This window comes from Lepus europaeus, chromosome 6, assembly GCF_033115175.1.
Source record: "Lepus europaeus isolate LE1 chromosome 6, mLepTim1.pri, whole genome shotgun sequence".
In the NCBI taxonomy this organism is placed as follows: domain Eukaryota; kingdom Metazoa; phylum Chordata; class Mammalia; order Lagomorpha; family Leporidae; genus Lepus; species Lepus europaeus.
In genome coordinates, this window is record NC_084832.1 from 116,500,571 (window position 1) to 116,527,904 (window position 27,334).

Genomic DNA, 27,334 nt, shown 5'->3' on the forward strand with positions numbered 1-27,334 from the left:
TACATAGTTCAAGTTTTAAGAACGAAACCTATTCTCAGAACTGAATTTTAACTCACAACACGGAAAAGTGAAAGCTGTAAGAGAAAAACCAAGAGAACGAGCGGTTTGTCTAGAAAAAAAGAAACAAAGGATGGAATAAATGGATGGGACGGAAGAGGAGGGAAGAGAAATGCTGAGAACACAGGGAAGGGGACGGAATCCTTTTGTTCTATACAGGCCCTTTGGTAAAGTTACAGGTTTCCTTTAAGACGAAATTGCCCTCTTTCAGTACTCAATGATATTTTATTTCTGTGTAACTTCCTCCTCAAATAGGTTAATTACAGAGGCAATTAGTCTAGCTACACACAGGATGTCACTATTCCCTTATATAAATAGAAGTAATACACATGTCTCACCAGAGAAAAATACCAGCGCAGACTAACTTTCAAAAGGCTGTGGAATTCTGTGCTTTGAGATGTGATGTTGCCTAGTTTGGGTTAAATTTCGTTGTTGTCGTTATCAGTATTGCCTGAACAGGCTTCATGATTTATCATTATCAGAGAACTTCTTTATATGAACCAGGAAAGTCTGCTCAAATTATAATATAAAGTAAAAAAAAAAAAAAAAAAAAAAAAAAAGAGGGATTGTGGCACTAGGTAACTGCAGAGGAGTTAGTACGGCCTTATTAGCAAGGCAAATAGATAGGAAAAGGGGAGTTGGAACTGAAAAAGCTAAATCTATTATTAGTTTAAACAAATGTTCTGAACTAGCCACCTCCTAGGTTTTTTGGGTGAGTACTTTATTTTACATATTCACAGTTTGGGAATTAGTGACTAGTGTCATTCTGAGAGACAAGTGGTTCATAGCCCAAGAGGTTTCTTAAGTAAGCTTTCCTAAAAATTGCACATATGCAGCTCTGGTTATACACACAATCCAGTCTTGGTTGTACACATGAAATTCAAAGAAAAAGTTGCTGTATCACTAATAACGGCATCCATTTTCACCTGAAATCCCTAACTACTGATTACTGTTTGTATGTTTAGCAAAATCAAAACGATCAAGTGCTTTTCCAAAGAATCAATTGCCATATCTTGTAGTAAATACATATTCATAGAGGGCACTGCCTCCTTCCTGATGGTCGCTACCCAGGATGACAAACATGAAAGATGCTGATGACACACCAAACATCTATGGTTCATTAGCTCGCTTGTTTACTGTGGTTATAGTGAAAGCAAGGGCTCGAGTAAGAGCCCCATATTAACCAACACATCCCTTTCTCCTCTATGGCCACAGACCCATCTACTCGGAGTGGATCAGCTTTCTGAAAACATTCATCCTCGGGCACAACTAAGTCTTGAGAGAAAGACAGAGAGGGACCATACTATAAGGAAATTAAGATTCACTTTATTTCCTGCTAAATGATGGTCCCATGGCATTCTTTCCATCTAGGGGGCATTGAATATTTGTGACCAATCAACCCAATGGAGCATGTGCGTAAGCCTTGGGGTCACTCTGCCTGGATTGGAATCCTGGCTCCACCGCTTACTAGCTGTCGAAGCACGGCAAGTTATTGAATTATTCTGTCTTAATTCCCTTAGCTGCAAGATGAGTATAATAACTGTCCCTCCTCCATGGCGATACGGAGAAGGCTTAATTTATATATTATATGCAAAGCTCACTAACAATGGCTGGCAAAAAGAATATCCTCAGTAAATAACAGTTACTACTATAAGTACACTGCAGTGAAGTATAATGTGGCTTTTTCAGATTTTATTTGTGTATGGATACATATACATATACTCATACTTTATATATATATATATATATATATATATATATATATATACATACATACATACATATAAAGGTACTTTTGAAAGAGGCAAATGCAATTAAAAGTTTCTTTGGTGCAAAATATTTTCAGATCGACCTAGGCACAAAACAAGTCTTTAAAAAGTTAATGGAAAGTGGGTATTATGAAAAGCCATGCAGAGAGGTCTATACATTGCATCCAAACATCTATAAGAATAAGCATATTTGATAACTGACACTTAATAAAATCCTGCAGGATAAGCTAACTCAGATTTGAAAAGCCCTCTATCAGCACTAAACTTTTTTTCCCACCATCTAGTCTGGCACATCAGTCTCCCTGGGATTTCAGCACAGGCTTACCTGAGTGCATAGCAGCAAAAACTGTAGACACGGGCTTTCCTCTTCTAATCCATGAGTCAAATCCAGAGCTCCTGCTGCTGATGACACGAGGATGGGCAGAAAATGGAGTGATCCCCCTTCTAGGAGGCGAACAGTGCCACTGAGAACTTCTCAAAACTTTCTTGTCGGTGTTATGGCTTCTATTTGATCTTTCTGCCCTGTTTCCTCTGGGAGTTTGATGGTGGGTGGGTGTATCATCTATGCAGCTAAGTCAGGCAGGCAAATAAGTTGTTTTGACTCTAGTGCCTACAAATATAGAGATGCATGCATATGTACACTCTGCCCCATGCATGCACCACCCGTAACTCCACCGAGTATGACAATTAAAAGCAAATTACAGAAGTGACACAGGAACATATTAGGATATTGCCTTCGATGTAACAGCCAAAAAATAACGTTTGTTATTACAAGTCACACTCAGAGTGGTTTCAGTCCCACCATCTTTTCACTTGGGGATTTCCTGCTGAGATTTAGTCCTTTTGTGTAGGACAGGAACCTCTAGGTTTTAAAATTACTGATCTTGTATTTTCAGCCACCGCAGCAGCCGATTCAAACATAATCCATGGGTAACCAGATCCACTGTATAGATATTAATACTTAAAAAAAAAAACATGGAGCAAAGGACACAGCTCGAACTCTCAGTGTATAAAATGGGCTACGAAATACCGATCAGAAGAGACACCACTATAAATGCATTAGAATTCTTCACATTGCCATTCTTCTGGACAGGAATTAGGTCACGCCATGATTCAAATCAGCCCTGATGTTCTGACTATGTGATCAGGTTAGGAGTTCACACTGCAGTTAGCAAGAAACTGCTATGAACCTGGATGGACAGTTGTGTGGGTTTTACTATTCCCTCCCCCCTCGACATTTTAGTTGAGTTTGGTATTTAACAGTTATGGAACTCTAAAATGACCAACTACTCTGAGATATTTGCACTGAAGGTCTTCTCTAGGATCTAAGAAAGAAAACCAGGGTGATCTCAGATACCAAGATAAAAATTTAACAGCACTGTCCATCTTGTAAAGAATCGTGCTCCACCAACAGAATCGTCTGATTGGCAAAACTCTACTCCTCCAATACTTCATGCACAGAAATTTAAGAAAGTAATCAAATATTATTTCTATTTCACACTAAATAAAACCATCAGGCACTTATCATTGACATTAAAATGGATTAACAATTTTAAAACTACTATCACCTTTACCCTTATTTAATGTTACTTGAATTATGATGCCTTAAGGTGCAAAATGGTTGTTACCAACATTTCAGTAACTTGGTTTCATCAATGCCTTTTTCCCTGTTTGCACCTTTCTCCCCTCCTCTCTTCTCCCATCTGACTTTTGACTACACTGGGCCAGTAAGAATAATTTAGTCATCTTTTTGCTACAAATAGTTTGTTTGCCCTCCCACCCTCTCCTCTTTCTGCCATCACCCCTGGAACACAGCCAGGATCCACGCTGGAGAGGTGCCAGCGCGTCCTGTTCTTTTGCAGTTTGAGTGCCTCTGTATATATCTCAGGCCTACCTAAGTCACCATTTACAATATTGAGAAGGGAGAGCAGGTTGGAATAGTCAGCCTTTGTAAGTCAACTAGTTACATGATACAAAATATATAGCCAACTGTAGAATTTATAGTAATAACATTTATGTATCATGTTACTCCTAGAACAATCCAATTTATAAAGTGCCTATTGTGTATACATAAGGAGTATTCATAAATCATTTACATTAAACAATGTCAACTGGCAAAACACAACTTTCCCCCTAAATTTTGCACACTGAGATTAATGAGGTTTTTGAAGGGAAGCACACGGGAAAATAAATATCACCTCTGATTCTTCCTAGGTGAACTACATAGCCATATATAGGAGCAGGTGTCTGTAGTATGATTTAGAATACCTATGAACATCTCTGGAAAACATTACACTTCTCTGAGGTCGAGAGATGTCCACAAAGTGAGCTAGGAATGTGGCAAGAACCCAACACTGTCACCAACCTCACACTTTCTTTTATTTCCTTTGCAATGAAAAATGGATTTAAAACAAACAAACAGAAAAGCTTCAGGCCCTCTTTGACCAGTTATCTGACATGTTTTCATGTACCAGCACTTCTGGAAAACCTGAGACAGATTATTTACATTCATGGCTTTGCCTCTTTGACTCCTGGGTAAGAGGAAAATCCTATTTGGTGACCAAAGCTATGTGTGGAGAGTCCTGAAGTGAAACTCAAATATGTAGGTGCCTTCTTACGCTCAGTTCACTCCTCAGCTCACAGCCTATTCAGAAAGGTAGTGTCTTTAATAATCTATGCTGGGGGGGGGGGGGCCGGTGGTCCTGGATTAAACTCTTTCCATCTCCCTAAAAAGTTCTCACAATTAATAGTAGAGAAAGTTTTGACAATCCACACCTGTAAAAGCATTTAATCTTATCTGAAACTCACAGCTGAACTGGCCATAATGTAGGAAAAACACGGTTTGATTTCTCTTACAGTATTTTGTCCTCTATTTTTTTCTTTAGGAAGGATTACAGAAGTGATATTTTCTTCCTGCCTTAACCCATAGCCTTAAAAACATCACTGATTTGCTTCAGCCAAAATGGATGAATAACTTAATGCTTTTCTTGTGTATCAGAGTAAATTTGTCCTTTAAAACACTCATTGCTCTTCCAAGCTCTATTGATAACTGATAGTACCATGAAGGGAAGACCCCACCCTCACCCCCCAATCTCAGGCAACACTCACACTGAATCCGAAAAACAAGTTCAAGAATGCAGAGCAAAAAAATCTGTAAACCAATTTTTAATGAATGACCTGCCCACTGTTTCCTTCTCACAGATTATTGACACTGGGCAAAGTTACGTTGTCATCTAGAAAGCAAAAAAAAAAAAAAAAAAAAAAAAAAAAACACAGAATGTTAAGAGATCCACGAACTTCTGGACTGCAAACAAGAATTGTGGATAAACAGGCTTTTGGGGGCAGTTCTGCTTTATTTCCAAGCAAAATGCTCAACTGAAAAGTCAGCTACACTATGGCCTAGGCAGAAATAGTCCGAAACCTGGTTATTCCCCAAAACAGCTGTGGCATTCATTGGTAAGGGAAAAAATGATGTGCTTCTTCACAACGAAGCATATTAAACTTAAGGAGTGGTGACAACTCATTTGAGTCATAAATGGAAGATTTTTGTTAAAAAAAAGTTATCCATTCATGTGGAACAGCACTAACTTCAGAGGAATTTTGCTTATTTGAAAAGACCAAAAGTGACACCGTGTACCTTAGTTGATTTAACATGTTTATTCTTTTAGAATATCTGATAAACATGGAATTTTTTCCCATTTAAAGAGGCATTTTGAATAACTTAAAAATAAAAAAAAAAACTCTTATGCTCAGGGTAGCAACATAAGTCCCCGGACTAACTCCTTCCTCTTGTCAATAAGCTGAGGAATTTGCATAAAAAATGAAGAATAATGATGTCCATCTTGAGGACCACTACTCCAGTCTCCACCTTGTTAAACAGTTACTTTCTTCCCAATGGTAAGTGAAAAAAACACACAATCACTATGTAGGTATGTCAGAAGTACTTCTCATATTTTCCTATGACTAACCTACACTTTCTACCAATTTTCTGTTTTTCATTTAAAAATAATTGCTAACAACTGATTTCACCAATATGTTACAAAATAAAACATGACAAGAACAAGAAATCTTTTTTACTTTCTTGTAAAAATGACTTTCACAGCCTTGATTAAAACATTTTTAAATGGAGTAAAATGTAGGAATTTAAGATGCATCTAGACATAGGGTACCACAGTATTAATAGTTGTTGAATAAACACTGGAAAAAACATTTTTTTAAGTACAAGTCTTGCGACTCTGGCTATATAACCTTTTTACACTGAATAAAAGATTTTTCCCTCTTTTTCTTATAATTTTTGCCTCTTTTTATTATACAGAATAACAAATACATACCACCAGGCTGAACCACTTATTTCCACTGCCGCTAACAACAAAACGTAACTTCTTTATATTCTTTATTTTTGGTATTACCACTTCAATTGCTAGCTATATATTATAATCATGTTGTTCTTTATTCTGGAAACAATCCCAGTAACAACTGATTATCTTGGATGGATATGGACGTCAGTGGTTCCTTCTGTTTGCTCCTGAAGGCACTGATTCAATATCAATTGAATTTAGAACATCTTAACCCAGAATCCATGGATTGCTAGGAAATCTATTAGCTTCTAAAATTTTATGCACAACTTCCTGCATACAATCTTCTCTTAGTATAAGGGAAAAACTGGATTAGAAACCCTCCACAGGGGTCAGCACTGTGGCTCAGCAGGTTAACGCCCTGGCCTGAAGCACCAGCATCCCATCTGGGTACCATTTCGAGACCCGGCTGCTCCACTTCCAATCCAGCTCTCTGCTACGGCCTGGGAAAGCAGTAGAACATGGCCCAAGTCCTTGGGCCCTTGCACCCACATGGGAGACCAGGAAGAAGCTCCTGACTCCTGGCTTCGGGTTGGCCCAGCTCCGGCTGTTGCATCCAACTGTGGAGTGAACCATCAGATGGAAGATCTCTCTGTCTCTCTCTCTGACTCTCCTCTCTCTGTGTAACTCTTTTAAAAAATAAATAAATCTTTATAAAAAAATAAAAGAAACCCTTCACAGATATCGACACACCAGTCCTTTACATAAAATGCCATTAAATATGCAAGTAACCTACATACATCCTTCTATATACTGCAACTCATCTAGATAGAATGCCTATATATCACTTAATCCTGTTGTACTGTGAATACAGTTGGCAGATTCACATTTTAGTTTTGAACTATGTGGAGTTTTAAAAAATATATATTATAAAAATTATTCTTTTATTTATTTGAAAGGCAGAGACAGAGAGAGAAAAAGAGACAGAGAGACACAAAGAATAATGATCCATTGGTTCACTCATCAGATTCCAGAAATGCCATGCCTGGGGCTAGATAAACCTGAAGCCAGAAGCCAGGAACTGTATCTAAGTCTTCCAAGTGAGAGGCAGGGATGCAATTACTTGAGACATCACCAGTGCCTCTCAGGCTTTGAACTATCGGGAAGCCTGAGTCAGGAGTTGAAGGCAAGCATTGCAGCAAGGGACTCCAACATAGGATACAGGCTCCTTAACCACCATCATCACTGCTGGACGATATACCCAGCCCTTCAAATATTTTTCATCCACAGCTGGTGGAATTTGGGTGCAAAACCCACACAAAACAAGAGGACCTGCAGCATGTACTCATTTTGATTTCTCTGATTAAAAAAAAAAAAAAAAAAAAAAGAATGGCTTGCTATCTGACTAGGTCATATGCAGCCCCTTTCAGTGAGCATCTCCCCTTGGGATACAATCCCAGTGTCTTGTCCATGCAACACTACGCAGCTGAGTGGCCCTTGTTCTCCAAGAAAGGCCCAGAATTAGTCATGAGTCTATTCAGACTCAATCAGTATAAACTTCTGACAAGGCTTCAGGGAAACAGGCTCTCCTTTTCAGCTCTATCTGAAGCCTGAGAGGACATTATACTTGTAGCAATGCTACTACCACCATCTTGCTATCCAACTACTCCAGAGACTGAAGCTTTATTAGCAGAAGCCAAGACATAAAAAGCAAATCCTATTTATATTATTTCAATCTGAACTCATCCTGTGCCTATGCTTTCCATTGTTAACTGCCATGCACTCACACTCATACCATGTTACTCCACACAACACCAGCATAGCTGACTACTCCTTCAGCTTAAATGTTGCTGGCTTTCTCTGACCTTTCCTGTCTCACACCAATTCCCCATCTCTGCACTCTTGACTTTGGTCCATCCTCCCTGTCTTTCATCTCACTACATATTGCCAAAATTATTCCCATGTGCTATTTCTTAATTTGGTCCAGAGGAATACTGTCAGTTTTCCAATCGTTTTCAATCAAAGCTTACACAATGCAAGATTATTTTCCAGTTGAAAGAAACTGACACAGAGAGGGATGGATTGAAGGCTGAGGAGAGGCGGCAGAAAAGAAAAACAGGCTTGTAAAATTAGGATTCAGATAGAGAGCTGTGTTGTAAGTTTTGTTAATAATGGTTGGACAAATTAAGACATCGGTTAGACAAATAAAGAAAATATATTCTGGTTAAACAAATATTTTGAACATAGATGAATAGCAAAGTATTTTACATATTCTGTTCTCGATTCTAACCAGACTTAGCCGACATAATTATGGGGTCTCTAAAAGTAACTGCTGGGGTTTAGAACACTTGCCACATCCTTTGAACTGGCTCTATAAATGCCAAGACTAAGTATTTTAGATTAAATGAATAGATTAATAAACATCTTTGGGATATCCATCATTAAGGCTGATTTATGTTTTACTGCCAGCAGTAATTCAAAGAAACGCCATGCTATTCCAAAAATATTGTATGTTGTTCTTACCACTTTGCCAATATTGTGACACCATGTAAATATGACAATCTCTATATTCTTTTGCAGTACTAGTCACAAAAGCAAATAGGTATTAAAATCTCTTGAAGTTTACAGGGGCATCAACAAGGGAACCACTCATATTTATAACACTGATGAATGGCCTTTCATTTGTAAATTTATAGTGTATCCATAATTCCTTTAGGGAACCAGGAGGTTCATTCAAAAAATTGCCACAACATTTATCTATGCAAAGATGATGGATATGGATTATGAAATTAAATGCTTTTAAAAATTAAAATCGTATTGCCAAGAAAGCAGACATGTTCTTTCTTGGTTCGCTCACATTTTAAAATGATTGGAACAGCACTCTCAGCAGTTATGATGCTTCATCTAGAAAGTATATCAACGCACCTGTTAAGTATGTCCACACATGCTGTCATTAGGGCTACACAGCATCATTGTGAACAACTGGACAGAAAGTTCGACTTAAATTTCCCATTTCATTTGCTAATTCTAATCCTCTACCTTAAGCTATGAAACATACAATGTGTCACTGAAATATAATATTTCTAATATATCTTTATTTAACTCTTTAGGACTAATCTCAGCACAGTACAAGGTTTGTTGTCTAAGCTCAATCTATAGTTTTCATCATGAATCAAATAAAACGTGTATTTTACCAGAAGTCAAAATTAACTATGGAAGGAGACCTACTTTGTCCAAATATAGGTTCTGATCATTTAGAGAAACTAATGAAGTAGGAGGCTAGAGACAATAATTATCACCAAAATAATCAAAAACAGAACACTGTTACATACATGAAACAGAAATGTACATTGTTGCTATGTGTGATGGGTTTATGTGTCATTCCTATTCTCCTTTCAGTCCCCTTTAAATACACACAAATGTATGACATACACACAAGTCTCAGAGGTGGTTTTTTTGTGTTTGTGTAGTTTTTTAAAAAATCTACCCTCTAACTTCAGAATTTACCAATAACAACTGAACATGAAAGAGCTTAATTATTTGACTTGGCTAAATGATATTCTCCAAATTATTAACTTTCTTTAGCAATAGCTCATCCAGTCTAAAACAAAACAAACTATTCCTAATGCTGACCAAATTTGTGTGCAAAAATATTTCTCAGGTATGTTTTCCTCTACACAAACATAATATTAAAAACAATAAAATAAGCATTACACATACCCCAGTGGATTGTTAACTCCTTGCAGGCAGGATCATAGTTTTCATCATCTTTGGGTCACCAGTAGCCAGCACAGCACCTGGAATGTAATAGACAGCCCATAAATGTGTCTGAAGTAATAAAATGATAGAGTTCGGACTTTCTAGTTCCACTTGGAAGGCAGAAATCTGATGAAATAGGCCTTCTACATATATTTCTTCCTCTGTATTCTACATTATTGAAATAGCAGCAAACATTCATACATACTTAAATGACAACCATACTCTAACAAATCAGTTCTCAAAAATAATTGGTTCTAAAGCCATATTATGTTATATATTATCATCATTTTTCTGCTGGAGTCAATACAGTGATGTGTCTAAGATCATGTCCTTAGGAGTTAAGATAACAGAGATGCAGATCCTTGTTCCATTATTTACTATTTAGGTCTTGGATAAAGTACTTAATTTTGTCAAATCTAACTGTCTATAAAATGCAGGTAACAGCATCTTTCTAACAAGGACATTCAAAGGATTGAAGGACAGGATGCTTAGCATACCTCCTGAAACAAAGTATATTTTTGATAAATGGTAACTATGATTGCATCCACTGTCTTTTCCTTCCCATCCTTCTAACACAGTGGGGTAAAAATAGTCCAGAGATGGTTTTTTGCCTTCAGATACCAGCAGGTGATCTTCTGGAACTCAAAAACCTCATACGTGTATCTTTGCTTGCCTGAAGGCTTTGGCCACAGGACATTCTAACAATATAATTTATGATAGGGGCTCCTGGCCTTGAGGTATACATGTTGCTGCTAGAAGTGACTAGAAATTAAAGCTATCAGTCTAATACTAACATCCAGGAGAGACTGGAGACTAGAGATCAGCCATGACGATGATATGTGACCAAACCCCAATCAAAACCCCTTGATACCAAGGACTCAAGTGAGCTTCCCCAGCTGTCAATGCTCCATGCATGCTGTTATTCACAGGGCAGTGGGGAACATGTCGTGATTCCATAGCAAGAGGACCAGAGGCCTATAGACAAGAACTCAGCCTGGCTCCCCTTGATGTGAGCCTCGTGATGCCCTGAACATAGAACGTAGTAGCCAGCACATGCTGGATTCCGGACCTACAGAACTGAATTTGTGCAATGCTTTCAGTCACTGCGTTTGTAATTGTTTGCTATAAAGGAACACAGGATTCTTTGTCTTTTACTAACTTTTCCTCAGTCTTTCATCCTGAAAATAAGATCATCACCCAAATAGGCCCCAGACTACAACTAATATTGCCAATTCATGTGTTCACTTTAAATGGCATATGCCTAACAAGGTACTGAGCTATACTTATTGTCCAATCAACAGATCATCTGGAAACTAAACTATCTCCTATACAGCATTGACAAGGCAACTTTTAAATATGCAATAAATTGCTCCCCAGTTTTTCTTAGGCCTTTTTAAAGGGTCAAAATAAACAATGATTGTTTCTTTTTGAGGCAACCTTGGAAAACTACCATATGTTCAGTGTAAAATGCAGATAATCTTGAAGTATTTGGTGTGAGGTTGGGAATCACTTAAAAGGAAATCCTCCCAAGAGGTTTTGTATAATATGTTACTACAGCTTCTCACCATCTCATTCTCTTTATTCATTCACCACAACACTATCATATTTCTAAAACCCAAACCTTGTATTATGTTCTTGCTCAAAAATAACCAATTTCCATGGCCTGTAAGATAGTCATTCACGCACTAAGTGTTTAAGGGTATGCAATATGCTGAGTTTTGGGATAGGTGATAGGATCACAATGGTGAAAAAGATAATGCCCCGCTCTTCACTGAACCTTACTCCTCAAAAATACACTTAGGCTGGCATTGTTGCATAGGAAGTAAAGCTGCCACGTGCAGCACCGGTATCCCACATGGGTACCAGTTTCAGTCCACGATGCTCCATTACCTCTTCAGTTCCCTGCTAATGTGTCTGGAAAAGCAGAAGATGGCCCAAGTGTTTGGGCCCCTGCTACCCATGTGGGAGATCCAAAAGCAGCTCTGGGCTTCTGGCTAAGGTCTTTGCAGTCATCTGGGGAGTAAACCAGGAGATGGAAGATTTCCATCTCCCCTTTTCTAACTCTTCCACATGAATAAATAAATCCTTTATATATATATATATATATATATATATATACACACACACACACACACACACACATATTTATGATACACATCCTGTTTAGCTGGAAGGCCAGGATTAATCTTCAAGCACTAACTTGGGCTTTACTTCCCTGGGAAACACTTTTTGATCCTCCCAGGAAAATGAGGAACCCTTCTCTGTGCTCCTATATAATATTGTACTTAACCATATAATAAAATTGATCAAACTGTATTAAAATTTTATGGGATTATATGTATATTCCCTGAGACTACAGAGGGAAAATTCAAAAAGCATGTCTGCCCCTAAATCCAAGAGCCAATAAGTGGTTATGAATGGCTAGATCTTCCTGCAACAAACGAAGTGTGGATCTAACCCCTCCAGCAGGGTAGAAGACACAGACGGCCCCTGAATTCCGGTGGTATTACTTATGACTTTCTTACTTTATGATGGTGCCAAAGCATACACATATGAACATTTAGTTTTTTCACTTTCAGTATGGTGTTCAAAAATTACATGAGCTATTCAACACTTGCTCCTACAACAGGCTTTGTCAGATCAGGGGCAGGCGATGTCAAGCCCACAGGCCATACAAGGTCCGTGAAAGCATCCGGACTGGCCCTGCCAAGGCAACTGCAGGTGAAACTCAAAATTCAAAATCAGCCTGGTGTAGGTTTATTAAGTTGATAACTTGGCATGGCCTGTGAGTGTTGTAAATACCCAAATGGCCCTTGGCAGATAAAAGGTTCCTCACTCCTGTTACGATTCTGTCCCAAGTGTAGGCTAGTGTTCTGAGCTTGTTTAAGGTAAGTGAAGCTAAGGTATCATACTTGGAAGGCTAGGTGTTTTTCAACTAATTTGATATTCAATTTACCATGGGTTCACCAGGACATAACCCATTTTAAGTTTAAGTGTACCTATCTGGTACTGGATATACCTGTAGTGAAGAGAGAGTTATTCTGAGCTGATGGTAGCAACCAGGCTGGGAGGGAAGGAATGAGAGTCAATGAAATACATGGTGGAACCTCAAACATCTGAGGTACATTGTGACAGTTATTCCTCACCTCTACACACTCTGTCTTGATGATGAGCACTTGGTGGTGTGGCCCTGAACAAACTGGCTCTACTAGGCAAGCTGGGAAGCAGCCATAGGAGAAGTCTCACAAAGATATAAGGGCTCCAGCAGTTTGTCCAGCTCAATTTGAACACGTATTTTTACTCAAAGGTTAAAATAGTATGTCATACAGCTTTTCAGGACTGGTACTGTGGCACAGCAGGGTTAAAGTCCTGGTCTGTAGTGCTGGCATCCCATAGGGGGGCTGGTTCAAGTCTCGGATGCTCCACTTTACATCCAGCTCTCTGCAAATGTTTCTGGGAAATCAGCAAAGGATGGCCCACAACCTTGGGCCATGCACTCATGTGGGAGACCCAGAAGCTGCTCCTGGCTATTGGCTTCAGCCTGGCCCAGCCCTGGTCATTGTGACCATCGGGGGAGTGAATCAGTGGATGTAAGACCTCTCACTCCTTCTCAACCTCTCTCTATAACTCTGCCTTTCAAATAAATAAATCTTTTTTAGAAAGGATAATATGTAATACAGCTTTCCTGCTTAAGATTTGTAGGAGAAATGCAATGGAATACTCGTATTTCTAACAAATTCAGAAGTATACTGATTTTTTTTACATATAAAAACATAACAAAGCCAAAGTGAGAACAATATTTGCTTCTCATATGTGACTATGCCATGAGATATTAAAAGACATCTCCAATATTAAAATGGCTAATCTAAAATGTGATGATTATTTTTTTACTACAGAAAACTTGTATTATTGACATATATAATCCTATGTATGTGGTACTTGAAACAAATTGACTATTAAAATACAAAGGGAATGAAACATTATAATCATCCAGTAGTTTACATAGGCCAAACAATTGATATTTTCCCCTTGAACATAACAATATTTGAAATTTGTTTTTCTTGATTCCAATAGCTTAATATTTAGTGCCAATTAGATGAATCTGAGTAATGTACTTTTCTGTTTCTTAAACATATGCAGGATAAAAATGACAAATGGATTGAGCTCCAGTGTGTATTTATGTAACAAGATTTTCTTTTAATATTTTATTATTTTTGATGGACAAACCATAATTCATGGAATACCATGTGATGTTTTGATGTATGTTTATAAATAGATTATTAAATCATGACTAAAGGCATGCTGAATTATTTACTTCTTTAAAATCTAAGTGACGGGCCGGCGCCGCAGCTCACTAGGCTAATCCTCCACCTGCTGCGCCGGCACCCGGGGTTCTAGTCCCGGTCCGGGCTCCAGATTCTGTCCTGGTTGCTCCTCTTCCAATCCAGCTCTCTGCTATGGCCCGGGAGTGCAGTGGAGGATGGCCCAAGTGCTTGGGCCCTGCACCCACATGAGAAACCAGGAGGAAGCACCTGGCTCCTGGCTTCGGATCAGTGCACCAGCCATAGCAGCCACTTGGGGGGTGAACCAACGGAAAAAGGAAGGCCTTTCTCTCTTTCTCTCTCTCTCTCTCTCACTATACCTGTCAAAAAATAAAGAAAAAAAACCTTTAAAAACAAAAATCCAAGTGACAGGCACCTGTAACGGATATGTCACTTGGAGAAATATTCTCACATACTGGGAATTTTTGTTCTTGCTGTTCCTCATTGAAAATTATGCTTCCTCACTCAACAGACAAAATAAACCAAGTGCATCAATTTTCTACGATTCAGTAATAAAGATGACCATTTGTACTCTCCACTGCTTAGAGCACATTTCCAAGTGTCCTTTTGTGAAGTCTGCCAAGAAGATCCATGATCTGAAATCTTTAATTGCAGGAAATCTGAGATACCATGGTAACCTGCCTAATTTAGATGTGTGTTCTGGGTTCCTTTTAGAAGTCCCAAGAACTTTTCCAGTTTCAACCTAACCCAGAGGGTAGCAGTGCATACGGGAACCTGAAGTGGGCTCTGTGGGCTTCTTTTCTACACTTCCTTCAACTCAGTCTTCCTGGATAACTCACTTGATTCTTCACGGTGTCATCTTTATCTCTTTAAAGTAACGGCTTTATACAATTTCCAAGTTCTACCCTACAATACTTCCACCTCAAGCTGATGATAATTTCTGACAGTCTCTGACTGGTCCCCCAAACTCAGGAATTTAATGCCCAGTATCTTGTGTGAAGGGTGCTAAGACAGAGTTTAGAAGTGCAGCCTTTGTGAAGCGATTAGATTAGATTAGGTTGTTTAGGTGAGGACCCAGGATTGAATTCCGGGAGCTTCATGAGACAAAGGGAGACTCCGAATGAGAACACATAGCTATCAATGACACAGAAACATGCTCCCAGGATCTTGCCATGTGATGGTCTGCACCACTCGGGGACTGTGCTGGCACAAAGGTCCATAGGCCTCACACCCCTAGAACCTCAAGCAACAATCAACTTCTTGACTTTGAAAAGCTAACCCACCTCCAGTATTTGAGTACAGTGATAAAAGGCTCACTAAAACATAGGGCCTTAATCTTTCAAAGTCATGAATACAGGCAAAAAAGTTAACAGATTAACAGATTTAATAATGAGAGAATTAGTAAGCAAGAGGAGTCAGAGATAGCCATGCTAAATGAGATCTTGCTGATCAGTCACAAACCTAACAACCAACACTGTTATTTTACAGTATTTGCTGTGAGTAGGCATAGTGCTAAGTGCTTTGTATGTTTTCTCTGGTTTAATTCTCACAACAATCCTACAGGAGAAATACTATTATTATATCCATTTTACAGATGACAAAACTGTCACAAATATTAGAAATGTGGTCAAGGTCAAATAGCTACAAAGTTCTGAGCTGGCTAGGGTTCCTCAATTAATTGCATTCAAAAGAATTCAATTAAAACACTATGAAAATTGCATGGCAAAAAAACCCTCCAGACTGAATTTATTTGAAATATTAAAGCATCACCATTTCTGAAGTTAAAATTAAACTGAAAAGCAGTAAAAAGTTACTGATCAAGACATGTATCTTCACAAGGTAGTAAAGAATGGATGCAGGCAAAGTTGAAACTAGAAAGAACATAATCATTTATTCATTTCGGTCTACAGGGGAGGAAAACTCGGTTACTCAAATTAGCAGCAGGACTAAGCCTGACACCCAATCCATTTCTTTTTCAATCCATTTCTCTTTTGACTCTTTCTCTAGTACCATGATAGGGACAACAACGATTGAGCACAGGCTGTGAAAGTCGACTCCTGGGTTTGAAATTGTGTTCCCACTCCGTAGCTTTGTGATCTTGTGCCTCAGTTTCCACACCTGTGAAATATGACAAATAATAATACCTACTGCCTATGGTTGTTGTGAAGATTAAAGTCATTAATGCATATCAAACACTTAGGACCACTCCTGGTTCCCAGGAAGCGTTAATAAGTGTTGGTCTTTATTACTACTATAATAGCAACAGCACATTTGTAAAACAAGGAGGTCAAAAGATCAATAGCCACTCAGCAGCTTGGTGAAGAGATCATAAAAGGCTTGTTAACAGCATTTGAGATAATCTGACCTCCACCTAAATTCTCCATTGCTTGGGCTCCTAAATAAACCATGTAGACAACTGAGTTCAAAGAATTTTTGGCAGAACTAGAGAGATACAGGAAGAAATTTTACCATCCAGGTTTTAGGTTCAAGTCCTGAAGTCTCAGCGCTACTGAGTGTGAAAAGCCATATTATAGCTGAGTGTCAGTTTCCTTCTTCAGACTTTCCTATCTGTAGATACTTGAGGTTTTACAAATTTCATTAATGATTGACATCAAAAAGGAGATTTCATAAACTAATTTTAACAACTTTAACCAAGTGAACAATATATAACCTCTAATTCCCTAAATCTCTTGTTTTGCATCAGATATCCTGCTATTGTTAACCATGGTGAGATTATAGAAAACCATACATAATTTGCAATTCAAACAGTCTTTAATCTTAAAAGGATTTACACGGGTGGAAGTAACAGAGAACAAGTCCCCCAGCTCTGTCCTTGGCGAAGCCCACCACTTGCTCAAGGGATCCTAACTCATAAAGGAGGAGTGCTGTATAGCTTTAAAATGACTTCATTCCCATATTTACATATTTTTAATAGGGCTATGATGAATCTTCTTCCGCTTGACTCCTATTTTGAGCTGTGATATTTTAATCTCCATTCTTGCTGCAACTTAGCAGATGAATGTGCAGTGTGACAGAGCTCAGAGGAAATAGTATAAATAAAGCAAAGTGGAGCTATGACATCTCACATTTTATAGCTTTTTTATTGTAGCCGAAGCATAAACAGAACACAGCTGTGTTATACTTACCGCTGTGAGCGCTCCCTCAATCCTCACCCCCTATTGCTTTTAAAAAGACAGTGCTCATCTTCAGAGAGCTGTGGCTGTGGGTAGCATTGTCCCCACCAGGCCTTGCTCTGCCCAGAACCTCTACTTCTGCTGCAGCTTGCCTCTTGCAGACGTAGCTTTGTCAGGCTCCACATCGTTCATCTGATTGCAAACCAACATGCCAACCTCAGCTCCCATTGTACTACAGCAAAAGCACACAACTGTTACCTACCGGAGTATGGCTCCCCCCTCAAAACTGCGACTTCTGTTGTTTCTCAATGTATCATCAGCCCAAATCATTTACAGACCCTCTCCTAACAGAAGACTTGACCTTTGTGCAAAGTATTCCAAATAGTAAGAGTCTCTTTTAAATGATGCACTTGGATTTTTCACTTTTAATTTTTTAATTTTTTTATTTTGACAGGTAGAGTTACAGGCAGTGAGAGAGCGACAGAAAGGTCTTCCTTCCGTTGGTTTACTCCCCCAAATGGCCGCCACGGCCAGCGCTGTGCCGATCCGAAGACAGGAGCCAGGTGCTTCCTCCTGGTCTCCCATGCAGGTGTAGGCGCCCAAGCACCTGTGCCATCCTCCACTGCACTCCTGGGCCACAGCAGAGAGCTGGACTGGAAGAGGAGCAACCGAGACTAGAACCTGGCACCCACATGGGATGCGGGCGCTGCAGGCGGAGGATTAACCAAGTGAGCCATGGCGCCGGCCCCTCACTTTCAATTTAACGCTTAGTCATGTGTGAGTGAAATCTGGAAATGCCAAGAGGGCCACATGGAGTGTACGTTGAGTGGTGTTGAGATGCACAAAATATTTCCACATCCAACACACTATCATCAGGTTTCAGAACTGCCCAGATCGGTTAAATATTTAAGTATGAAGAAGACAGATGACCATTCATAACTAGCACTGCTTACACTCTGGTTGGTGCAGAGTAAGCACCTGATCTAAGCTGAGCCACTGAGGGCCCTTCCCTGAGATACAGCACTTATGTAGAACGGAGAAAGCAGCGAGCTACAAAACTCCAGTGCTGTTATCCACAGGGACATTTCCCCCTTGCAGCAAGAAAGAAAACAGCCAACAGTCAAAATGATGTAGAGGCAAGAGAAGGTTCAGGCCGCGAAAGAGCCGGACTCCCCAAGGCCTACCTGTATGCCTGCCCCCCTTATCTGCCTTCCCTGTACACTTTTACCTAACAAATCTCAACTTTTTATTAGGCTACCTTAAACTGGGTTTTACCATTGCCAAATAAAGTCCTAATTCTTACACCTTCCAGAGGAAGAATGCTTTTGTCCATTGGGTTGGGATTCATTCTCCCTTTTTTCAAATACCACACTATTTCTGGGAAGGAAGGAAAACCCTCTGGGTATGTAGAGGAATGTGTAATGAAAATTCAAAAGACATACGCATCCAAGTGAAAAGAATATAGGGGCCTAGTAGCTTATACACTAGTGAAGTGAAATGAAAGACAGGAAGATTGATTTGCATCATCATTAACATGGAAGGAGAAAAGCGCAAGAACACAAGCACCGGGAGAACCACCTCCATTGACACATGCAATTGTTTCGAAACAACAGGCCCAACTGGGCTAACACAGGGGCAAAGTCGGTACCCCAAGCTTCTCAGCTATCTATCCGGCCAAAGTTGCTCTTCTGCCAAGCTCATTGTTTACCAAGCTGCCAGCCCAGCCCAGGGATCTGATTAGCAATTTGCACTTTTGTGAGAGGATTAACAGAATTCCTTTGTTTTGATGTCGGATTATCAAACTGCATCTTTAAAGAGGTGTGACCTCATCCAGATTCATAAGCCTGCTCCCTTGAGAGTGACTTGAATCTTACTCCACTTGCGCAACATATAATTTCATAAAGGAGTTACTGTCAAAACATGGTACTCAATTCTTGATGTGTGTGAAGAAGCACATTTGTAATGTAAATAACCTCAGAAGTTTTGTGATATTTTAAAATAACCCATCTGGTGGGAAAACAAGGATTTTCAACCCATTTGGTTCCAGCACTAGTAAATTAGTGTGCATCTAGCTCATAGAACCCACAGATAAACTCCATCCCCCAAAGACTTGCAGGTTTTTTTTTTTTTCTAGGTACAAGGACTTTTAATTATCCCAGTGCTCCTGACATTTTTAAAATGAAGACAGAGTATGTGAGACAGTAAACTGAGGAAAACCCAAGAATTTGATGGTTAAGGTGAAGCTGATGATGACACTAAATCGTTTATAGCATGGTTTATCAGAATAGTTACATCCAAATGGAAAGATGAATGCAGCAAATACAATTAGAGTCTTTATTTCTAAACTGGTTCAGCAACCGGCAAATAATTACAAAGAGGAATTCTTAGTATTTCCACAGAAACTTCAAATAAATGAAACTCTCAAGGGGGAATATTTCAACAGCAGTATGCAACAGATGAAGATGAGTCTGCAGACCTCGCAGTCCCATGATCTGTACTCAAGGGCCTACCCCAAATGGATACACAAGTACACGAGGCCTGTAAGAGGCATGCATTTCTGGCCTGAGAACATCTTGGGAAAAACATAAAAACATTCAGCTACAAACAGCAAAAGGGCAGTCTGGTTCTGACAAATGCCATGGAAGCCCAATACTGTTGCATTTCCAGCGATTGCTTTACTCAGTTACCAGCTAGAAGCCCAAAGAGCCAACCAACCAAGATACTCCGCTGCTAAAAAGGAAACAAGTGTAAATAAATGTTTACTTATATTAATATAGATTAGCCCAATGCTGATAGATTTCTTTGTGTTATCAAACTTTCAATTACACAGGGAACAGGCACTACATTGGCCCTATAAATAAGGTGTGAGGTATGCCTGTGTGTCTGAAAGCACAACGCATACACACATTTCTGTTACATCAAAACTTACTAATGGGCAGCCATGAGACTTAATGAAATCACATGGAAAACCATTTTTAAATACCCAAGTCAGGTATTTTCACGTTACAGCAAGTGGATGTGACAAAGGCACACGTTTACAAAACAAAACAAAACACCTGATTCAGTATTCTATGAATTCCTTCTTAAATGGCCCTTTCATATGTTTACAATTAGTCCTTCTATGTGGATTATTTGCTAGTCTGGCCTTCTAACTACATTAGACATGTCTTTAAAAAGGGAGATCATCTCTCATAGGAGCCTCATACAGAGATGTGAACAGTTTGGCAATCAACGAAAGTTGGGTACTCAAATTCCAAAGACTTGTGGTTAATTAATAGGGATGTGATAGATGAATCATAGCAAATACTTTAGGGAGAAGAGGGATGAATGTTAAAAATAGATTAGTAAGAATTTGACTTTAACCCCAAACCTACCTACAAGGAATTCATGAAGAAAACAATGTAGATTATGTATGCCTCCTCTGACCATGAATACAAAACCATGAATACAAAACACCAGTCAAAATCTGCCTCAGGTTATTCTTTTATTCAAGTATTTAATTTTTCCATTTGCCAGGAACTATCCTGGGCTCTATAAACAGAGCAGCAAAAACAGACCAAGGTCCTTGCTCTTATGCAGCTAATATTCTATTCGGGAGGAAAAAAAATTATCAAGATAAATAAACACTGTTAGTGAAGTGTTAAGGGCAAAAATTAAATGAGGGAAGATATCAGGTACTTAGGGGATAGTTAGATGAGTTATTTTTTTCTAATTCTACTTGAAAGAGGTGTAAAAAGGGGGGGGGGGAGAGATAGAGAGATCTCCATAATCCCCCAGTTGATTCCCCAAATGCCCATAACAGCTAGGGCTGGGCCAGGCCAAAGGCAGGAGTCAAACTCCATTTAGGTCTCCCACATGCTGGCAAGGGCTCAAGCACTTGTACAATCACTTGGTGTGGACCAGGATACAGTGGCAAGAAATGGGATCAAAGCAGAGTAGCTGGGACTGGTTCACAGGCACCCCAATGTGGGATGCAAGTGACTCAAGCAGCAGCCCCACCTGCTGCGGCACAGTACCTGCCACTTCAATACGGAGGACAGAAGGGCCTCCGTGATGGGGTCCCCTATGAAGCAAGACCTGGACAAAGTGTTGGAAGGAGGTATGTGGTTACAGGAGCAAAGCGTACCACAACCAGGGAACCCGGCAGGAGAGTGAAGGCCCCATGAGACACAGTGCTTTCTATGATGGAGAAGGAGCAATGGGCAGTGTGGCTCCTGCAGTTTCAGTAAGAAGAGTGGGCTGGGAGGTGCAACATGAAGTCCGGAAAGAATGAGGATGAGGGCTCACTGTGCGCCTTGAGGGTGACACTAAGGACTCCCCTGTAGTACGAAGCCACAGCAGGGGCATCGGCCGAGGACATACAGTCTGACTCATCTGCTTTATACATCAAAGGCTCACCTGGCTGAGACATGTAAAATGAGCAAAGAAAGCCAAGGGTGGAAGGAATCCAGCTAAGAACCTACAGCCACACCGAGACACGATGGTGGCTCGGCCAGGCTGGCAACGCTGGAGAGGAGAAGTGCTCAGATTCTCCAAGTATTTTTCAGGTAGCAGTTTTGCTGAGGGATTAACACAAAGCATAGTTCAAAGACAGTAATAAAAAGGTTTTAGATCCATGCAAAACGAAGAACATACTTGGAGCAGGGAAAGGCTTCAGAGTGAACAGTTTTGAGTGAGTCATCAAGAACTCAGTTCTAAGTGTGTCATGTGGAGCTGCCAGGTGGTTGTTAGGATACATGCATCCAGAGTTCACAGGAGGGATTACGGTGGAAGAGAAATTTATATTCCTTAAGTTTTTCCTAGGTCTGACCACTAAATATAGTTGTTTTGAAACTATCTTAATGTAAAAGATACAGAACTGGCAGTGTCTTTGATGATGGTCTTTAAAAATAGACAGAAATCCTTATAGGGTCACTTGTTTTTAATAAAGGTAATTTCTTAAAGCTTATCATATAATGATAAATCATGGGCGGCTACAATCATGCTGTCCATGCAGGTAATTAACACTGAAGTCAAGGCTTCACTTCAGTGTTCTGACTTGTTACGTTGGCGGCGGGAGCTCAGCTAATCCCCATTAAGAATCTGCAACACCATCCCTGGCTATACACCTCTTGCACTTTTCCAGGAATAGCAAGGAAACTTAAACTCATGGTTCTGAGGGTTTCTTGAGGCCTCATGGTGAATACATTTAAGTGAAATTTTTAAAATATTTAAGGTTTTGGGGCCAGTGCTTTGAGTTAGGCCTCCACCTGAAGTGCTGGCATTCCATGGGGGTGCCAGTTTGACTCCCAGCTGCTCTACTTCCTATCCAAGTCCACATCAGGGAAACAAAAGAAGCTCCTGGCTTCAGCCTGGCCCAGTCCTGGCCACTGAGGCCATCTGGGAAGTTAATCAGTGCACAGAAGATCTCTGTGTGTGTATGTGTGTGTGTGTGTGTGTGTTAATGTAACTCTGCCTTTCAAATAAGTAAAGCAATCTTTTAAAAAAAGTTCAAGTTTTTACTAAGCTATCTAACTTTTCCCCAAATCATTACCAAGAATTTACTTTACCATATACTACTTTACACCCATTAACACATCATCACCATCATTATAACAACCACCACCAATCAACATTGTCAATATTATAGCTCTCCTATCTATGTGCTGTGCCTTAGGTTTTCTGTTATCAAAGTATATACCATGTGATATGTTTTATTTTGTATGTACTATAAACAATTTAATCTTAATCATATTACTTATTCACATTTATTAAACTAAAACTACATGTCTTATGAAAAAAAAAACTTCTTTTATTAAATTTCTTCTCCTTTATCGTAAAACCAAAAAAAAAAAATCAGTTCAGAATAAAACACCATCAATATATGGAAGTGCAAATAATAGAACAAGTTGTACTCCTGGATACTGGTCACATAACTGGGCAATGGCTTAGCTGATCAATAAGTCTGCACTATGTCCTCCCCAGAGAAATGACACCTATAAAATGAACTGATGATCTGTTTATTATGTGAGTTGCAAAGTTAATAAAAATTAAAATAGTTCTTGTGGAAATAAAGAACATGCCATGCAAAAGTATTGGCTTTTAACAAATACTAAACTCTACCGTAAAAAAAAAAAAAAATTGAAGGCCGGCGCCGTGGCTCAACAGGCTAATCCTCCGCCTTGCGGCGCCGGCACACCGGGTTCTAGTCCCGGTCGGGGCACCGATCCTGTCCCGGTTGCCCCTCTTCCAGGCCAGCTCTCTGCTGTGGCCAGGGAGTGCAGTGGAGGATGGCCCAAGTGCTTGGGCCCTGCACCCCATGGGAGACCAGGAGAAGCACCTGGCTCCTGCCATCGGATCAGCGCGGTGCGCCGGCCGCAGCGTGCTACCGCGGCGGCCATTGGAGGGTGAACCAACGGCAAAGGAGGACCTTTCTCTCTGTCTCTCTCTCTCAGTATCCACTCTGTCAAAAAAAAAAAAAAAAAAAATTGAGAGAGAAAATTAGGTAATTTCTAGAAATCCAAGCAATCTTTAACCAAGTATTTATGAGATACATATCAAAGTCCAGAAATAAAAAGCAAAGTATATTCCACAGTCTTACTATTTCTTCCAAATCCTACATCCATTTAAGTTGGCAGGGCCTATCAGTGGTTTATTTGGATATTGTCCACATTTGTAAATGAGCATCTTCATTTCTGTATTTTGGCACAGGACCATGTAAATGATTATACTGGTATATATTTAACGTAGAAGAGATGAAAACATGGCACAAAGTAGAAGTACCAGTTTTAGAAAATCATAAAAATCATAAAAATCATCAAAAAATTTCTCTGAAGTCTTCAATCTAAGTATCCTGCAAACCATGGGGTTGCAGAATGCAGTCTCTTCTTTAACATGGGCCCAAGCAACTTTGCACTCCTCTCATCCCAGCCCTGAAGATCCTGTCTCTGCACAAGGAGTGAGGAGTTGCACAAAGCACCCCCCGCAGTGAAGCACAGAACCAAAAGCAGGCTCAGTCGAGGACATATCACCTCCCCTTTAACTACCAGATCAGGACCCGTAGTCAAACACACAGAAAAGAAGATGCACAGAAGATGACATGAAGGCCAATAATTTTCTTAGAAGAAATATTTAAGTTCCATCTTTTGGCTGTCAGTTTAAACCAAAAAGCAAAGTAGGGCTAATACATATAATCAGTAAAATTGTTAAGTAGGCAAATTCTGTCTCTCCAAATCCTGCATTTTTGATGACAAGCTGCTTTCTTTTTCTTCCACCCTTCTCTCCCCAGACTGTCTATGGCCACAGCAGAGTCCAATTTACTTGCCCATATAGGGTGAACTCAATGTTCAATGGTCTAAACTTAGAATATTCCCTTTGTTTCCTCACTCTCAGCAAACTGTACTTACCCTAAGTTCCAGTTGCCAAAGCCAACAGAACCTTGAACTTTCAAGATCACAGCGGGCCAAATGATAATGCAATTGTTGCTAATCTGCCAGTGTTTAGAGACAGAAGGTTGCAGTTGGAAGGGAACGTACAGAGGTAACCAGTTCAATCCTTCACTTAAAACTGCAACCCTCTATGTAATTTCACTGTCATCATCTCAGGAACTGTCCAATCTTTATTTCCAACATCAAAATTTGCTTCATTTTTGAATAGGCTTTTTTTTTTTTTTTTTTGAGAGGCAGAGTGGACAGTGAGAGACAGAAAGGTCTTCCTTTGCCGTTGGTTCACCCTCCAAGGGCGAAACCAGGAGCCAGGTGCTTCTCCTTGTCTCCCATGGGGTGCAGGGCCCAAGGACTTGGGCCATCTTCCACTGCCTTCCCGGACCACAGCAGAGAGCTGGCCTGGAAGAAGGGCAACCGGGACCGAATCCGGCGCCCCGACTAGGACTAGAACCCGGTGTGCTGGTGCCACAGGTGAAGGATTAGCCTATTGAGTCGCAGTGCCGGCCTAAAATTCGCTTCATTTTTAGGCTACACATGTGATCTAACTTTCCTCTATTGGTCTCAGTTCTGGAGAAACACAGAATCACTTTCGTCTTCACATTTTGATATATGTTCCATCCTTAGACCAGCTCTGTGCCCTAGGATGCTAATGCTTATGAATCAGACTAAGAGATGCTCCAAGCTTCGTCGGGCTTTGAAAATGCAAGACGTCAGTAGGCAATCGGCAAGCAGGGGAAGAGCAAGGTCACAACATGTATTCCTGCGGCTCGTTGCTTGCAGATGACAGGCAGACTGTGATGCTGTCTCTTTTCGGGTGGGCCTCCACTTAGAGCTCTCCCACCTGGACCCCGAAGGCTCAAGAACAGTAAAATGTCCCTGCTGTTGCCCCCACAGAGAACTTGATCAGTCCTCACTGGTGCATTTTCCTTACAACAACTTCAGTAAGGTGTAATTCATTCACAATTCACCCACTTCAAGAATGCCATTCAATGACTTTTAATATGCTCACAGATTTGTTCAACCACCAACGCAAGCAATTTTGGAACATTTTCAGCACCCTAGAAAGAAATCCCACACTCATCGATTATCAGTCACTCCCATTTCTTGCCTACCTCTCACTCCCAGGCAGCCACTAATCTATTTCCTGTTTCTATAGATTAGGCTGTCTAGATGTCCCTTTCCAATAAATGGAACCATACTCTATGCATCCTTTTGTGCATGGCTCCTTTCACTTAGCATCATGTTCTTGCCGTATCATGTATCAATACATTTTTATTGTTAAATACTTATCAACTGCATGTACAAAAGACATTTAATTTATCCACTGAACAGTTGATGGATATGAGGTGTTGTCACTCTCAGCTATTCTGAGCAATTCTCTTCTCAAACTGTGTGGAAGCTTTTGTGTGGATATATGTCTTCTTTTTCTCTTGGGTAGATTCTGAGGAATGAATTTGATGAATCATATATTAATTAAATCATGAGGTTAAACCATTTGAGCAGCTCCTATACTATTTCCCAAACAACTGCCCATTCTTTGTTTCCAAGATAGTAAATGAGGTTTCTAATTTTTCCAAATACTTCCATTAGTAATTTCTGTCTTGTTCATTGTGGCCATCGAATTGAATACAAAGTGGTGTCTCTTTGTGGTCTTTGTTTTTAAGCCCTATATCCTCTATTTCCCTTATTAAATTCTCCTCAAATAATTTCACTGAAGTCCATCATCTGTTTTCTGCCAATCTCCAAGTGTCACAAAGGCCAATCCCATTTCATATTTTTGAAGAATGTTCTGAAATCCTCTCCAAGTCTCCCTTTATTCATGCTCAACAATTCCTCTTCATGTGTACTAGATTCTAGATTATTCATTCCCTGTTCCTCTGTATTTAGACATCAACTAGTCAATATCCTTTGGATATTTTATCCTGATCACTATACATTTCACTGTGTGATTATCTCTTTATGGACACAAGCTTCTGCTAGTGACATAAAAGGTGACAACTGCCTCTTGTTTTAGCAACTCTGTCTTACCACTGACTTCTATTTAATGTAAACAAGAATATTTTCACAATGTATTATTTATTCAGTTAGTCTCCACTTGTAACTGAATATCTGATGTTTAAATTACATGCAGTTGGCCGGTGCCGCGGCTCAATAGGCTAATCCTCCGCCTTGAGGAGCCGGCACACCAGGTTCTAGTCCCGGTTGGGGCGCCGGTTTCTGTCCCAGTTGCTCCTCTTCCAGGCCAGCTCTCTGCTGTGGCCCAGGAGTGCAGTGGAGGATGGCCCAAGTGCTTTGGCCCTGCACCCCATGGGAGACCAGGAGAAGCACCTGGCTCCTGGCTTCGGATCAGCGCGGTGCGCTGGCCACAGCACACCGGCCGCAGTGGCCATTGGAGGGTGAACCAATGGCAAAGGGAGACCTTTCTTTCTCTCTCTCTCTCTCTCTCTCTCTCTCACTGTCCACTTTGGCTATCAAAAAATAAATGAATTAAATAAATAAATTACATGCAGTAATATTTTAGGACTTAAATTTTCAAGTTAAGTTCTTGTCAACATTGAGCCTATCACTAACTTCCTAAACACCAAATAAAATCACATGGGTTAAAATCCCAAG

The 27,334-nt window shown here is 40.0% G+C and overlaps 1 protein-coding gene across 1 annotated transcript in view; it reads right to left on the bottom strand.

Annotated features, from left to right (window-relative positions):
* Window positions 1–9,867: 9,867 nt before the first annotated feature.
* LOC133762208 (CLK4-associating serine/arginine rich protein-like) overlaps window positions 9,868–27,334 on the bottom strand; it is a 191,414-nt gene continuing 173,947 nt past the window's right edge. Inside the window, exon 4 of the mRNA XM_062195231.1 lies at window positions 9,868–9,918. Within this exon, the coding sequence (XP_062051215.1) occupies window positions 9,886–9,918 (33 nt within the window). The 3' untranslated portion in view covers window positions 9,868–9,885. The remainder of the gene's footprint in view (window positions 9,919–27,334) is intronic.